Genomic DNA, 15689 nt, shown 5'->3' with positions numbered 1-15689 from the left:
TTTGTTTTGTCTTTGCATTTACGTCTTCAAGGAGGTTCGTTCGAAAACCAAGAACTTCTAGTGAACCCATGTGTGAAATCATCGGGGTAAGTTGTCGCTCAACTCCACAAAATAATATTATTACGAATGAAACTAATGATATAGGCATGCCCATATATTTAATAACTACTGTACTTCAATACAGACACTTAACCAGGGGTAGGGAACCTTTTAATCTGTGAAGACCATTTCCATGTAACTGATTTAATAAAGGGCCACGTTTGTAAAGAGTTCAAGTCAATTCATCGACTACTTCATCGACACAAATATACGTTAACTGAATTATTACATTCAAATTTATTTTTAAAAAATTGCATAATTAAAATAGGCTGTATCAGGTTAGACAAGAGGCCGCATGGCCTAAGGTTGCAAGTACCCTACCTCTGCACTCAAACGTAGTAATGGAAAAAAAACACTTTAAATAATAACGAAATATAGCTCTCTTAAACTAACATATTTTAATATATAAGCTTTCAGTTAAAGTTTTAGTAAATCCGTTATTATTATTTTATTTACGACTGGTTGTGTGCATAAACTCATTATATTTTTTATCACAATGCATATACTGTATTCGCTTTTTTGTGACCATCCTATCCATTACTGTTTAAAGAGCTTTTTTGCTTTCTTGTGTCTTTTTGATACTATTGAAGTTTTTCATCTGAACTCGATAAAATTGTATTCTTACCAATTTGTCGTCATCAAACATAATTCGTTTAAATTTACTGTGACTCTTTGTTTTTTTTTCGTCATCTTCTTTCCATTTTTTTTCCCTCCTACCTGTATGCAAATTAGAGTCTACATTCGCAGTTTTTCCGTTTACCTAAAAATTTTAATAACAAGCGATGATCGATTTTATTTAACTGAACACTCAAAAAAGGTGCCAGATGTCAAATTTTAAATTTATAACCTCACTTTTTCGTAATTGATAATTATTATCGCTGCATTCTGCCGATTTTGCTTTTGCGAGATCTTTATCTAGTAGCTATTAAAATTGGGTTACGTTTATTAGCAAGTTAATAATTTCACTGGAAATGTGATGCAATATCGAAAGCTGTAGAGAGAAAAATCAACATTATTGTGTATGTGTCATGACAGGGCTGACGGATGGGCCGGAGAGAAAAAAGACACAGGCTTTAAGCTTCACCAGCCTCGCTCCTGCAGCCGAACACCCGCTCAGAAAAGCAGGCAGTTGGATCTTATAACGAACACCTGATCATTTCGGCCATGGAGCCGTGTGACGATGGGCAAGAACCGGACGTATTGTTGGAAGAGCTCCCATCCTTGCAGCCAGAACAGGAGGAAGCACTCCTGCGGCAAGATGGCCGCCTGGTGCCGACTCTGCGAGCAACTCAAGCTATGAAGGACTCTGCCCGTCATTGGGACATTTTCTACAAACGAAACGGAGACAGGTAACATTATGTTTTGAATATTGAAAGCATTAACTTTGTGGATCATATTTATATATTATTTTGAGAATTAAAAAGACTTTGTGTTTTGATCCACTCACATTTTTATTAACCAACTAGTTTGGGTAACAACCTGTTGCCCTCTTCAGGGTTTAATTTATGATTAGAACTAAAATTCATAAATTAAACCCTGAAAAGAGGGCAACAGGTTGTTGCCGAACCTAGTTAATTAATAAAAATGTCTTCTTCTCCTTCTTCTTCTTCTTTATGTAGATCCTAGGGATCTGTTTGTGCCTCCGCATGTCGCTCTTGGGATGTCGACTCCCAACTGTCTTTCCATCTTTTCGGAGGTCTGCCTGGGGGCTGCGTCCTTCAGGGTTGCCTTGGAGGGCGATACGTGGATCAATACAATAAAAATGTGAGTGGATCCAAACACAAAGTCTTTTTATTTCTCAAAATAATATACAGGTAACATTACTACAGTGGAACCTCTCATAACGAGAATTATTCGTTCCAGAATCTTGCTCGTCAAGTAAATATTTGTTTTGTTTTGACTAGCGCGGAAGTCCCGGCTCAAGTGAACGTCGTGAAAAGGGGAATTGCCCTTTCTCTGTAACTCATGCCAAATGTCACTCGGTAGGGTGAAGACTGACCGGAGCATTTCGTCGTAGCGTAACATGTTTAACGTAATATGCTTCTTGTGCCTATTTATTATACCTGTTTATTGTTTTTATATTTTGCCATGTACTAGTATTAGTATTAGTATTAGTCCGCCTCCGTAGTGTAATGGTCAGCACACTCGGCTACCGTACTGGAAGTCCCGGGTTCGATTCCCAGGGGGGTCAAATAAATATTAGTGATCTTTTCACTCTAATATTTATTCAATATAACCCTGAACTGGTACCTGAAGCGGAAGGCTGATCACCTTTCCTTCATGTGTTAAGGATCAAGATAACACTGCGTTTATGTGAATGCAGAGCCCTATGCACCATTGGGGTGCGGATAAGGGTTTTGAAGATGAAGAGTATTAGTATTGGTTATTAAAAAAAAACCTTTTTTGTTACTTTATTATTTGTGCTCCAGTCTTGTTAACCTTAATCCCATGTCCCAAAATGAGAAATAGAAATTACTCATCGGGAATATTATATGTATATATATGATTTATGTATGTAATATGTTTTGAAATAAATAAATTAATGTTACGATGCGAGCATTCAGGCAGTCAGTACACTGAGCCGAGCGCTCCATCCATAGTTTCAGATGCTCGGTGATGCTCGCCGCGAGCGATGTTACGACGAAATGCTCCAGTCAGTCTCCACCTTTAAGGAAGCAACTCTTTCTTTTTTTTTCCCGTTATGCAAATTACTCATTATGAGAGGTCAGCTCTCCAAACTCAAAACACAGTAAGTGACATTTTTTGTAGTACGTTTTTTTTTTGCATTTTTGGACTAAGTAGAATCTACTTAGTCCAAAAATGCAAAAAAACCTTCTACAAAAAAATGTCCCTTACTGTGTTTTGAGTTTGGACAGCCGAGGTTCCACTGTATTTATTCTTATTCTAGTTTATTTATTTTACATATAACTTTTATTATAATTTTTTTATAGCCCTTATCCGCACCATGGTGCATAGGGCACTGCATCAAATTGACGCAGTGTTATCTTGATCCTTACTTACATGAAGGCAAGGTGATCACTCTTGCGCTTCAGGAACCAGTCCAGAGTCATATTAAATAAATATTACAGTGTTAAATCACTAATATTTATTTTCACCCCCCCCCCCCCTGGGAATCGAACCCGGGACCTCCAGCACGGTAGCTAAACACGCTGACCATTACACCACGGAGGCGGACAAACATATAACTTTACAATTTTTTTTTTCATTTCAGGTTCTTCAAGTCTCGACACTGGATAGTGCGGGAGTTCCCCTCTATCCTGACAGCCGACGGCCCTCTGCTGGAGGCGGGTTGCGGTGCCGGGGCCCTCCTGTTCCCCCTGGCCCAGGTGGCCCCCCAGCTGGGCCCTTTCCTGGCCTGCGATCTCTCCCCCCGAGCTGTCGGCCTCGTCAAGTCCCACCCGGAGTATGTGGAACCGAGATTCCGGGCTTTCCAGGTCTATAAATAATATGAATAATCCTTTTCCGACCCCTACAGTGTATAGGACATCGCATCGATTCGGAGGCAAGGATCCTTATGGAGGCACTTCAGATTCTAGATTGATTTGAAAACAAGTATCACAAAAGAAATATATTTAATCTGGAAACTCAAAGATCTAAATAGCGCTGTTTTAGAATAATAAAAAAATCTGTAATGTATGAAAGGCATTATAAATATTAGTATTATGGAAAATTGATAAGTAGGGATTATAAATATTTTGAATATTGAAAGCATTAAATTTGTGGATCATAGTGATATATTATTTTGAGAAAGAAAAAGCAAACCAAACCAAATAGTCATAAATAAACTCTGAAGAGGGCAACAAGTTGTTGCGAAACTAGTTGGTTGTTAATAAAAATGTAAGTGTATAAAAAAACAAAGTCTTTTTATTTCTCAAAATAATAAAGGGATTATATAAATGCTGATTCATCTATTAAAATTTAGTTAGTATCGATGTCCAACTTGATCAGAAACATGTTTATTTAGTTTATATACAAACCCGTAAATGAAAGCATCTGTAGCTTCCAAAACTAGTCGTTAAAAATAAACAATAATACTCAAGTGTTAAAAAACAAGTTTTATTATTTATAATTTAATATTTATTGATATTGACTTTCAATCCCTTGGCTTATAATTTCTTATACTGATTTATACAATATTTATCAACAACATTTGAGACTTTTAATGATTGAAATTGTCTGTAGCACTTTTTCTCTAAATTTGAGATACCAATTGGCATCTTAGTTGCTCTTCTTTGCACCTTCTCCATTGCAAAAAGTGAATTTTGCAGGCCGATCTATCCACTGCGGCAGGTGCAGAGTTACTCCAGGACGAGCTGTCCAAGTCGGGGGGGCGAGCCGCCTTTGTGACGTCCGTGTTCCTGCTGTCGGCCCTGCCCTGGGAAGGTGGGGCTCTGCAGCGATGCGTGGGCGCGCTAGCGGGGGCACTACGTCCCGGTGGGGCCCTGCTCTTGCGCGACTACGCGCGACATGACATGGCGCAGATCCGCTTCGGGCCGGGACACAAGATCAGTGACAACCTGTACTTGAGACAGGATGGAACGACGTGAGTCACCCATGTTTTATTACCAAAACCATATTCGAGAATACACTGTTCGTAGCTTTTTAACATTATTTTTAACTCTAAAGTGTTTTTTACTCTCCAGGAGCTATTTCTTCACCATCGAGGAGATCCGGAGTTTGCTAACGGAAGCAGGTTTGCAGGAAGACAAGATTGGATACGTACAGCGTCGCACAACTAACATTAAGGAAGGAATTGACTTTCCTCGCACATTTATTCAAGCTTGCTTTATTAAACCCAGTTGACCATAACGCATGATAAATTGCCACATTAATATTTATTGAGGACCTGAGTGTAATCATCACTAAAGCATATGTATATTGATTTAAAAAAAATGTGTAGTTTAAAGATAATCATTTTCAAAGTTTCAAGTATGAATGGTTTCAAACATTTAATAAAATTCAGGATCTTTAATTTTATGGCCAGATGAAAATGTGGTTATAGTTGAAACTTATTGATTTTTATTACAACACATATATTCATCTCTGATTAATGTCAAAATTGTGTGCGGTGAATTTCATTTGATTTTGAATGCCAAAAACCCAGTTAACGGCCGAAATAGCGAAAAGCGAAAGCTTAAAGGCCCAGATTGGGACTAAAATTAGACCCAAAGCCATTCTCAAGGGGATTGATGACAGTCTCTCCAAAGAACAGATCATAACTGCTCTGTTTAACCAAAACAGCGGACTGAATGACGGCAAAGCGTCTGCTCCTAAAGCAATGGAGCTATTCACACTGACCTATAAAAAGGACAGTAGAAGGAAATGCGCCATAATTTCGGTAGAGCCTGAATTATGGTCGAGACTTAATCTACAATGGGTCAACATCGAATACGAAAGGGTGTGGATATCCGAGTACATGGCCGTGATCTCATGTCAGAAATGCATGAGCTACGGCCACTCTGTTGCACATTGCAAAAACAAAGAGGTCTGCTGGAGGTGCGGCGGAGAATACCGAGCCAGAGAATACCAAGTGCAACAGACAAAATCAAGTGCAACAACTGCTCACTGGTGAACAAGGTCTACAAGACCAAGACCCCAACCGACCACAAGACACTGAGCCCGGAGTGTCCTTCGCACCTACGACAACTAACCAGGTGCAGGAGCATGGTTGATTATAGCTAGTAATGCCGGAAAAACCTTATCCCGTGGACTGAAATACAATTTACAACCAAAAAACATAAATGTAGACTTACAAAAATTAGCAGTAGACACTGAAGTTGCGCTTTACAAACAATCGTCATCATTTAAATACGAATGTGCAGAAGTAATAAAAAAATGTGCCCCAACCCATAAACCAGTGAAAACAAAAAACAAAAGTGATTGGGATGTAGCTTCATCTATAAAGGACTTATTAGTTACCAACCAACTAACCTTAACAAAAGCAGACAAAGGTAACACAATCATTATATTAAACACAACAGATTACATTAAAAAAGTTGAAGAATTCCTCCAAGACCCCATTTTCAGTATATAAAAAATTTACCCGACCAGCAGATTCCAGGAAAACATCAAGAAGGCGATAAGAGAGTCTCCCATCACGTATGGGAAGCTACAATTCAATCAATACGTGGCAAGGAACCCGAGACCTCCCCGCCTGTATGGATTGCCAAAGTTACATAAACAATGCGTCCCAATACGTCCCGTCGTTCCTACCTTCTCTGCGCCAAATTATTATCTCCCTAAAAAATTAAACCATATTCTCAATTTTCACCACATTTTCACACCTAGTATACAATTAAAAACAGTTACGAATTAATAGACAAATTGAAAGAGATAGAACTTTAAGACAATTCAAAACTAATTAAAATCAAATTTAATCCGTTAAAACAAGTTTTGCGCAAAAAACTTTTTCATTCCTTGCGCCAAAGATATTTAATTTGCTGCCCGAAACCATTAAGATTTCCAGGAGTGATCAGGTCTTTAAGAACAGTGTCCGTCGACGGATGCTTTGCATTGGAAGGGACAAGGTAGAAAGTGATTTAATTAAAGTCCAGGTGTAATTATTTTATTGTAAAACCTTTATACTGTAAATTATTATTGTATCTCCTGTATGTAATGTATATAATCTAATAATAAAAAAATAAATATAATATTAAAAAATTTAAAATTTAAAAAAATATATAAAAATTGTATTAACATGTTAGTATTCGACTCAACACAGGCCATGCCTAAAGAGCCGTAATACATATAGTAAATGTATATATGAAATAAATATGTATCTATGAATGTATCCATGTATTTATGAAATAAATAAAATAAAATAAAAAAAATCTTTTGATATTGTGAACCTATTTACAAATGTGCCGGTGAACGAATGCAAAAAAATTGGCAATAACTTACTGAAGACCTCACCTTTAGATAAGAACATTGTAAAGGAGATGCTTAAACTGCTAGATGTGTGCACTAACCAGAATTATTTTATTTTCAATAATAAAATATATGTCCAATCCGATGGTTTACCCAGGGGATCTCCTCTGTCCCCAATTATTGCTGGCATTTTTATAAATAACTTAGAAAAAGAAATCTTTCAGTCTAAGCATCCCCTACTCAAATTAGTTAAAAATGGTTTAGGTACGTAGATGATATATTGGTAATTTGGGAAGGAACAACAAGACAACTAGATTCCTTTCTAAATTTTATCAATATATTTAACGATAAAACACAATTTACATTAGAAAATACAAATCAATTTCTTTGACCTCAGTTTAGAAATAACAGATTTAAAAAAATACTTTTGATGTATATCGTAAGCCCACACATACAGACACTGTTATTCCCTCTTGTTCAGCCCATCCACTTAATCATAAACTAGCTAGCTTTAACTCCATGATCCGTAGAGCACTACAATTCCCATTAAATTATAATAAGTTTAAAACGAGAAATAAATACAATTAAACAGATTGCTATAAACCTAATACAATAGACGTGATATTGGCGCGTAAAAAATAAAAATTATTTAACAAAAACATTTCTCTACTCAGCCGATACGTATAGTGAAAAAGTAAAAACCAACTGGAAAAGAATCATTTACATAAATAAAACATCACGTAAAATAACCAAAAAATTTCCTTTTAATATAAAACCAGCATTTTACACAAAAAATTATTTAACTTAAATTTTAAAACACAAAGTAATCCTGGAAATATATTAGACAGTAGTGGCATATATAAATTAAACTGCGACTGTGGAAGTTCGTATATTGGTATGACTTCCAGAAAATTCAAAACAAGAATCAGGGAACATGAATTGTGTTTGAGAAATAATAATTTTTCAAAATTCGCTAACCATTTAGTAGATAATGATCACAAATTTAACTACAATAACGTAGAAATCCTAAAAATAATTAATACGAAAAGCCATAAACTGCAACATTTTGAAACAATAGAAATTCATAAAAATAAAAATAAACCGACAATTAACAATATGACAATGACTAAAGCCTCCCCCCTATTGTCTATGTTCCCACTGATAAGAAAAAAAAATAATAATAAACCTTTAATGTCCCAAGGACCCAACTCTAAAATTAAAAGCTTCACATACGGTGTTCGATAATGATACGGAATGCATCGAAACACATCGCTCACTCCTTTCAAGAACGTCATAAATCAAAAAACTTGATTTTTCAGGAGAGCGTTTTTAAAGTTTAAAAATATAACACAATGTATTAAAAATAAAAATCAAGCCACTTATTGAACTTTTTACTGTGCAACAAATCTTTTTAGGTAAAACCTGAAGGTTTTTTCTCCATTTGAAAAATGTTTATTATATTTTTAAAAAATAATGAAACAATACCTTTTCTTCAAACTGCAAAAACAACACTTTCTGCCCTGTAGCGGGTAAATGTTAACTTAAAAATATGCCTCTTGCTGGGATATAGTACATTTTCTGGGCATTCTGAAAACATCCACAACTGAAAATTGTCAATTTTTGATTTATGACGTTCTTGAAAGGAGTGAGCGACATGTCACAGTAGATTTTAAGAAACAGTGGTATTTACTAAGCAAAACATTAATTAAAAAAGTTTCAGTAGCCTAAGAAATAAGAATTTTTGTGAAAATGTTTTATTTATGAAATAATATATAATGTAATTTACAATTTGTATTAAAACTTTATGATAATTAAATATGGTTTTTATTATACAAAACAGTTTTCAGCATATCTTTTTTCCATAGATTCTGTTCTTCTTTTCGCATCTAAGCAGTCTTTTTATATTTTCAACTCGGACTTCTTCAAGATTCTCTTGTAAAACAGCGATGCTTTCTGTCCTTGCCGGATTATCCTCATACATTGTAGCTCCACTTTCTAACTCCATCAACTCAGTGTCTATAAATTCATTGATCAAAATCACTCCCAATTCTATTTTCATCATCTTTCTATCATACCGAAACCTCAAGGTAATGTTTCGCTGGTCCAACATCACAAGGCTGAATGAATTATTTAATTTCATAATAATTGGTTTCATTTGCAGAATTTTAAACACTTTTGTCAAAGGTGTAATGACTTTTTCCTGTTTCAAGTCTCTGTGACTGTTACTTTTTTCTATTTCCAAAATGCTCACTGTTTCAGGGATACCTTTTTGTTTAGTTGGAGTTTTGACTTTGGCTTCATTAGACCCTGTTTTGTCTTTTTTATTTTTAGTATTGGCGGTTTTGTTTTGTTGTATGATGTACTCGATTTCTTCATCTGGCGGAGTTAGTACAGTGTCGTTTATTATGTTTTCGTAACATGGAGGTTCAAATAAATGCACCCATTTCCAAGATCTAGGAGTACCAACAGAGGAATCTAACAATGCCGCATCAAGCTGGTTGTATTTGAGTCTTAACCGAGAATAAAAATAAAACAATAATGGTATTTCATCTTCTTATAGACACAATACCCAGTGGGAAACAAATGGGTACAGTGCATCAGATTTATAGTTTTGTAATGCTTTGAAAATGTACTACATAAAAAAACTTTAATTTTATTGTTGTTTATTATTGAAAAATATCAATTAAAATTTCAAAAATTAAATTTTATTAAATTGGTTTCATTAATTGATTCGGCAGTCACTTTTTAGTAATATCTACCCATTTTTTATTTTAGTTTTACTTGATAAAAACCGCTATTTCTTAAAATCTCTTCCAACGTCCCAAGGACAACAAAATTTAGGCTTCACATACGGTGTTTGAAAATGATGCGGAATGCATCGAAACACGTGTCACAGTAGATTTTAAAAAATACTGGCACATATTTACTAAGTATAACATTAATTAAAAATGGATAGATTTTACAACAAAGTGACTGCCGAATCAATTAATGGAATTTCATTACACTTGGCTCACCTCACATTAGCGATGTTATCATAAATAATTCCACGCCCTAGAGTATCGAAAATTCCCAGCGGCGCTTCACTACCATCTTCGTATATGACAAATCTCTTTTGCACAATATCTGGAAACAAAAACATAACACAAAACTGTTAACCCATCACAATGAGCCCATTACACAGGGAAATACAAATGGTGACTATGTATCCAATAAAACACTTTTTATTCTTGCTTTATACCTATTGAAAATATTTTTAATACATTCTGTTATGTTATTTCTGATGTTTATATAAAAAATTCAACTCATTATTCTGCCAAATTGATTTATTTATTAAATTCGCCTTGGGAGGACATTATCAAACTTTCTTTGTTGAAAAATCCACACTGATGTTGACATTAATGACCAGTGCCTATTGTTACAGATAAAAATCCAAAAATAATGGTCTACACTATGTAGTTACATCATGAACATTCACATGGAATCCTAGTTGTGGTGTAAATGGATATTTATGAAGTTACTATAGATATCTGTACATAATAATTATTATAATACACCTACAATCCTTGGAATGATGTTTCGCTCCGATTGCACCAAGCCATCTTATTTCTTCTTCTCCTAACCCCTATCTGCACCCAACGGTGCATAGGGCATTTCATTGTATAGAAGCAGTGTTATCTTGATCGTTAAATACACAAAGAAAAGGTAATCAGCCCTCCGCTTCAGGTACCAGTCCAGGGTAATATTGAATAAATATTAGAGTGAAAAATTACTTTACAAAAAATATTTTTTTTACCTTTTATAGGATAAAATTTCATGTCAATTGCCGTGTTTCCGCTTTTATAGAAAACTTTGATGTTTTTCTCATCGAACTGAGCGAGCAGTTCGCCATCTTCATAATAGACCCGACTCAATATCTCATTCCTAAATAGCCAGTCTTTCTTACATTTTTTACTTGGCAAAGCATAATAAATTTTCTCCTACAAAATATAAATAAATATAATATCATATACTTGGGATGACAATTTGACTTCACTTATATTGTGGATTATAATCGACTTCTTTCTGAAAATGTTACAACCAAGATTCACTACTCGTTTAAAAATGTAGTTCAATACTAAAGGTGGGGACTGACCGGAGCATTTCGTCGTAACTTAGCTCGCGGCGAGCGCTCCGGCTATGTATGGAGCCCTCGGCTCGCTGTACTGACTATACGAATGCTCACATCGTAACGTGTTACGTTACGATGAAATGGCTCCAGTCAGTCCCCACTATAAAGTTTCCTGTGATACAAACATTTTTTTATTTAAATATAGCGCTTTTACATCCTTTTTATGTAAATAAATAAAATTCCAAATTTATTATTTTGTCTAAACTAGTAAAAAATTATCGTAGTTTCATAAAAAATAAATCTTAAATCGTAAAAAATTAATGAATGAAGAAAAAACAGATAAGCAAATTCATGCGGCGAATGTAATTAAAATTAGAAGTAAAGGAAGACCGAGCAAAACTTGGTATGATCAAGAATTTGAATACTTGAAGGTGGTTAGGTTAGGAGTCGGAATAATTGGCAGGTATGTATGAGGACTCAAATAATTTTAAGTAATATTTTTAAAATAAAATTTGGTACCAGAAGCGGAGGGCTAATCACCCTTCCTTCGTCTGTCAACGATCAAGATAACACTGCGTTTATATGATCCAGTGCCCTTTGCACCATCGGGTGTGAAAGAACATACAAAAAAATGTATGGGGAGATGCATGAATGTGGATGAGGCGAATATTGTTTGCAAAGATAGATTGGTTTGGCATTCTATTCTTTCTGTCTACTGCTGCGGAGAAGCAGTGTGATAGTGCTAGTTAGTTTTTAAAATGATGTTTTTATAAAAATTTTACGCCTCATGTAAATAATATTTTTTTAGATAAGGTTTACTCAGTAAATACCACTATTACTAAGTAAAATCTCACTAAAAATCTCCTGTGATATGTGGTTCGATGCATTCTGCGTCAAAGTGACTGCCGAATCAATTAATGAGATATGTAATGTTTCGTAAATATTCGGAAAACTTGTTATTGGTACCTTTCGTAAAACTTTGTGATCAGGCAAAATGGTCCAGCCCTTGTCAATGTATTCACCGTCAGACAGAGAATAATGTAAACCGCTATTAGCAATACAAAAATTGGAATGGGCGACCTCAACTGAAAGTATTGTAAAATAATTATATTACTTTACCAATAATATTGACTATAATAATATATTATTGCTTAATATATTTATAAGAATTACCCTCAGATATTTTTTTCTTATCCTTCATTTTTTATCATGGGATGATGAAATTAAAAATATTCTTATTTTGACAATTTTTTTAAATATAAATGGGTAGGTTACCCTACTAAATATCTGTTCAATTTTTATGTTTATCGAAATAGCAGATATAGGATGAAAAATAGTATTAAAAAGAAACAAAATGATGTACACTGGTATTGCAAAATGGTTTTAGTATTCTATCGGTAAATAAAATGAAGAATTATATATTTTTCTTCAGTATATAATCTTTCTGGAAATTTCGAGACCTATAGACTATATCTAATATAGTCTATAGGTCTCGAAATTTCCAGAAAGATGGAGACTTAATTCCCCAAAGACATTGTTTTGCGGCATTGAATTATTAAATCAGCAATAGAAGGAAAAATATGTACATATTTTTCGAAAACTTCTTTCGAATGTTTATTAAGTTTAGAAAAATTCGACAGGTGGTGTATCGTAATTTCCGTAACGAAATTCGCATTGGAAGTAAAGAAAATTCGAGAATTTTCTTTTTCAAACTTTATTTACTATCATTAATTTTTAAATATATATTTTTCTAACAGATATTTTGGTAAATATAATATTTAATAATATTTATGATAATATTTAATATATTACGGAAGTAGGAACTGCATTGAACTGCATACGTTTTAGTAGGTAACTCCTAGAATTATCTCGAAAAATTGAGCGCGCATTCGCCGGTAGCTATAAATACAAGCGATTTACTGGCGCCCGGCATTATTTCATTTACTCTCGCGGACGACGCATCGCGCGCACCGAGCTATCAATCTACGCATCTAATTTATAAATTGAATCAGTGATGTCTCTCCTTCCTTTCTGGTTTGACAGTCGCCCTTCCAGGCTGCTGGATCAGCATTTCGGGTTGGGAATGACGCCGGACGAGCTGTGGGCCATGTCCGTTCCGAGGGATTTGATGCCGCGCAGTATGGTCCGCCGGGATTACTTTCGTCCGTGGTCTCGCATGGGTTTCGGCCAGCAAGACAGCGGGTCCACCATCACGGCTGACAAAGACAAGTTCCAAGTCTGCCTCGACGTCCAGCAGTTCGCCCCGGGCGAGGTGTCTGTGAAGATGGTGGGGGATCATATCGTCGTGGAGGGGAAGCACGAGGAGAAGCAGGACGAGCACGGGTTCATCTCGAGGCACTTCGTGAGGAAGTACGCGCTGCCCAAGGACCACAGCCACGAGGACGTCGTCTCCACCTTGTCCTCGGACGGCGTGCTGACCATCACGGCTCCTAGGAAGCAGCCGGCCGCTGTAGACGGAGAGCGCATAGTCCCCATCCAGGCCACCGGGCCCGTTCACCAGGCCATCCAGAACGGAACCAAGAAGCCCGAGGCCCAGAAGATGCAAGAATAAGTCTACGACAGTACTCCTTGCTTTATAATATGTGATGCCGAACTTGTAGCGTTTCCTGGCGACTGGTTATTTCCAAAGGATATTTTTACGTTTTAATTAATTAATATATGTACCTATTAAGGTTTTTGTAAACTGTAATTCCATTTTATGTGATTTGTTTTTCTCGTTTTAATTTTGAAAATAAATAAAATAAATTGAGAATATAATGATTTTTATTTAAATAAAGTTACACCCTAACGTAGTATTTTCTTTCACCACAAACTCTTTGCTTTTAAAACCTGTATTTTTTCTTATCGAAGTTGTGTTTATTTACGTGTACATGACTTCGATATGATTTATTCGAAATATTAGTAGGTTGGTTAATTTTATAAATATCCGTAAGCAGAGAGTTCATGGTAAAAATAAAAATTTCGTTTGTGTTCTCAAAACCCAAAAAAATATTACCTTGTACACATCTACGCCCGTACCGGTGCGCAAGGCACTAAATATACAAAAAAATAAAGCTTTATTTACCTTTCCGCATGCCAGGGATCGAACCTCGGACTCATGCACGCGTTAGACAGATACATCAAACACCTCCCTACCCGCATTAGGATAAATAAATAAACTAACAGGAGTATGATTGTCCGCTATGCGTTATTGATGCCAAAATGAAATTATTATAAGGTACCTCTGAAATAATATATGCAGTTGAAAACGACATGAAATATTCTGAATTATGCTTAGTAGGTTTGTAAAGAACGAAGGTGAGAAAAATTACTAATCTACAACTGCTGGTAGGTATGATTTTATATTATGGTATATTGTATGTTTGTGCACATTCGTCGTTATCAAAAATGTATGCTGTAAAAATAAAATAATGTGGGTAAAACGTACTAATGAAATCCGACAATACTTCATTTTGTACCCTACTTACATAATACATAACATGTATGTATTGTGGTACATGGGTCATTCCAACATAACGGTCGTTACAATCTTATACATTTTAGATTATTTTGGGATTTTGCGACATTTTTAAATTGTTGATGGAAAATCAACGATTTGGTCATTTTTCTTTAAGTTTTAAGTTAATTTGTTAATAATTTGATTTAAAAATTTGGAAGTAGCGTCTGTAATGGACGCTACAAAGACTGATCAGTAAACTTGGGGTTTAATCAATTCCAATTATAAATAATGAAAGTCAAAATAAGCCAAAAGATTAGGAATAGTCAAGACTTTTTTTAAACAAAAAGGCCCAAACTCACTCAAGCTTTTTACTAAAAAAATAAATATTCAAATATCTATTAAATATTCATTAAAATGGAATATTTTATCCTTTTGACGAATTATATAAATATAGATTGTAATTATGTAATTGCAAACATTGTTTCGTCTAATTGATTTTAATAATTTTAAAAAAAAATCCGTGAAAAAGGTGCCGAAACGCCATCGCCATTCCACCGCGTTACATGAAAAAAAAAAGCACTGGGAATAGTCAAGAATTGAATTTGATTTTGTTTAGATCAAGTTTTGACATTGATCCTGAGATACATAATCTTGAGAATTAATTAAAGCAATATTTTAACTAACGCTTTCAATGCTATCATTATATTATTTTCTCATTTTTCATATTTTCTCATTTGTTTATTTTAAATATGCTTCTTACCTTATGTTTTTCTCATTTATTTCTTTTAAATATGCTTCTTATGCCTGTTTATTTTACCTGTTTATTGTTTTTATATTTTGCCATGTTTTGGTTATTAAAAAAAAAACTTTTTTGTAACTTTATTATTTGTGTTCCAGTCTTGTTAACCTTAATCCCATATCCCTAAATGAGGAATAGAAATCACTCATCGGGAATATTATATATATGACTTATGTGTGTAATATGTTTTGAAAAATAAATAAATAATTTTTTTTTAAAAGATTTCGATGTCCGATTGAATTTGGAATGACCCAATCTGCCTGCTGTGTTTATGTCCATAGATCAGCTGGCGAACTACGTGACCTATATGGCGTACGCCAGAAAGGTGGAACAAA

General features: G+C 34.8%; 2 protein-coding genes and 1 pseudogene across 3 annotated transcripts; 2 read left to right on the top strand and 1 right to left on the bottom strand.

Annotated features, from left to right (window-relative positions):
- The first annotated feature begins 914 nt into the window (after nt 1-914).
- LOC148308576 (tRNA N(3)-cytidine methyltransferase METTL6) lies at nt 915-8756 on the top strand. The gene is made up of 4 exons (XM_088261546.1): nt 915-1448; nt 3332-3554; nt 4389-4663; nt 4764-8756. The coding sequence occupies exons 1-4, from the start codon at nt 1264-1266 to the stop codon at nt 4921-4923; spliced, it is 843 nt and encodes a 280-aa protein (XP_088117672.1). The 5' UTR covers nt 915-1263; the 3' UTR covers nt 4924-8756.
- Nucleotides 8757-8764: 8 nt separating this feature from the next.
- LOC148308575 (uncharacterized) lies at nt 8765-12323 on the bottom strand. Its single transcript, XM_088261545.1, has 5 exons — nt 12269-12323; nt 12062-12180; nt 10781-10964; nt 10002-10110; nt 8765-9497 (listed from the first exon to the last, which is right to left on the bottom strand). Exons 1-5 carry the CDS (start codon nt 12294-12296, stop codon nt 8831-8833), a joined length of 1107 nt encoding a protein of 368 aa, XP_088117671.1. The 5' UTR covers nt 12297-12323; the 3' UTR covers nt 8765-8830.
- A 702-nt stretch (nt 12324-13025) lies between these two features.
- On the top strand, nt 13026-13866 carry LOC148308574 (protein lethal(2)essential for life pseudogene; annotated as a pseudogene). Its single transcript, XR_015837667.1, has one exon. The product of XR_015837667.1 is annotated as a protein lethal(2)essential for life pseudogene (transcript).
- The last annotated feature ends 1823 nt before the right edge of the window (nt 13867-15689 follow it).

Source organism: Brachycentrus maculatus, unplaced genomic scaffold (genome assembly GCF_059751285.1).
Source record: "Brachycentrus maculatus isolate JH-2025_06_01 unplaced genomic scaffold, ASM5975128v1 h1tg000157l, whole genome shotgun sequence".
Taxonomy (NCBI): domain Eukaryota; kingdom Metazoa; phylum Arthropoda; class Insecta; order Trichoptera; family Brachycentridae; genus Brachycentrus; species Brachycentrus maculatus.
The sequence above is the reverse complement of the archived record's forward strand: the minus strand, read 5'-3'. Positions and strand labels throughout refer to the sequence as shown.

Excerpts from the sequence above, each read along its gene's own strand:
- LOC148308575 (XM_088261545.1), bottom strand. The coding sequence starts at position 12,296 with ATGAAGGATAAGAAAAAAATATCTGAGG. Across the intron at positions 12,181-12,268 it reads TAAGAAAAAAATATCTGAGG|TTGAGGTCGCCCATTCCAAT; the intron begins GTAATTCTTATA and ends CAATACTTTCAG. Across the intron at positions 10,111-10,780 it reads GAAATTTTATCCTATAAAAG|ATATTGTGCAAAAGAGATTT; the intron begins GTAAAAAAAATA and ends TTTTGTTTCCAG.
- LOC148308576 (XM_088261546.1), top strand. The coding sequence starts at position 1,264 with ATGGAGCCGTGTGACGATGGGCAAGAACCGGACGTATTGTTGGAAGAG. Across the intron at positions 3,555-4,388 it reads CGAGATTCCGGGCTTTCCAG|GCCGATCTATCCACTGCGGC; the intron begins GTCTATAAATAA and ends TGAATTTTGCAG. Across the intron at positions 4,664-4,763 it reads TTGAGACAGGATGGAACGAC|GAGCTATTTCTTCACCATCG; the intron begins GTGAGTCACCCA and ends TTTACTCTCCAG.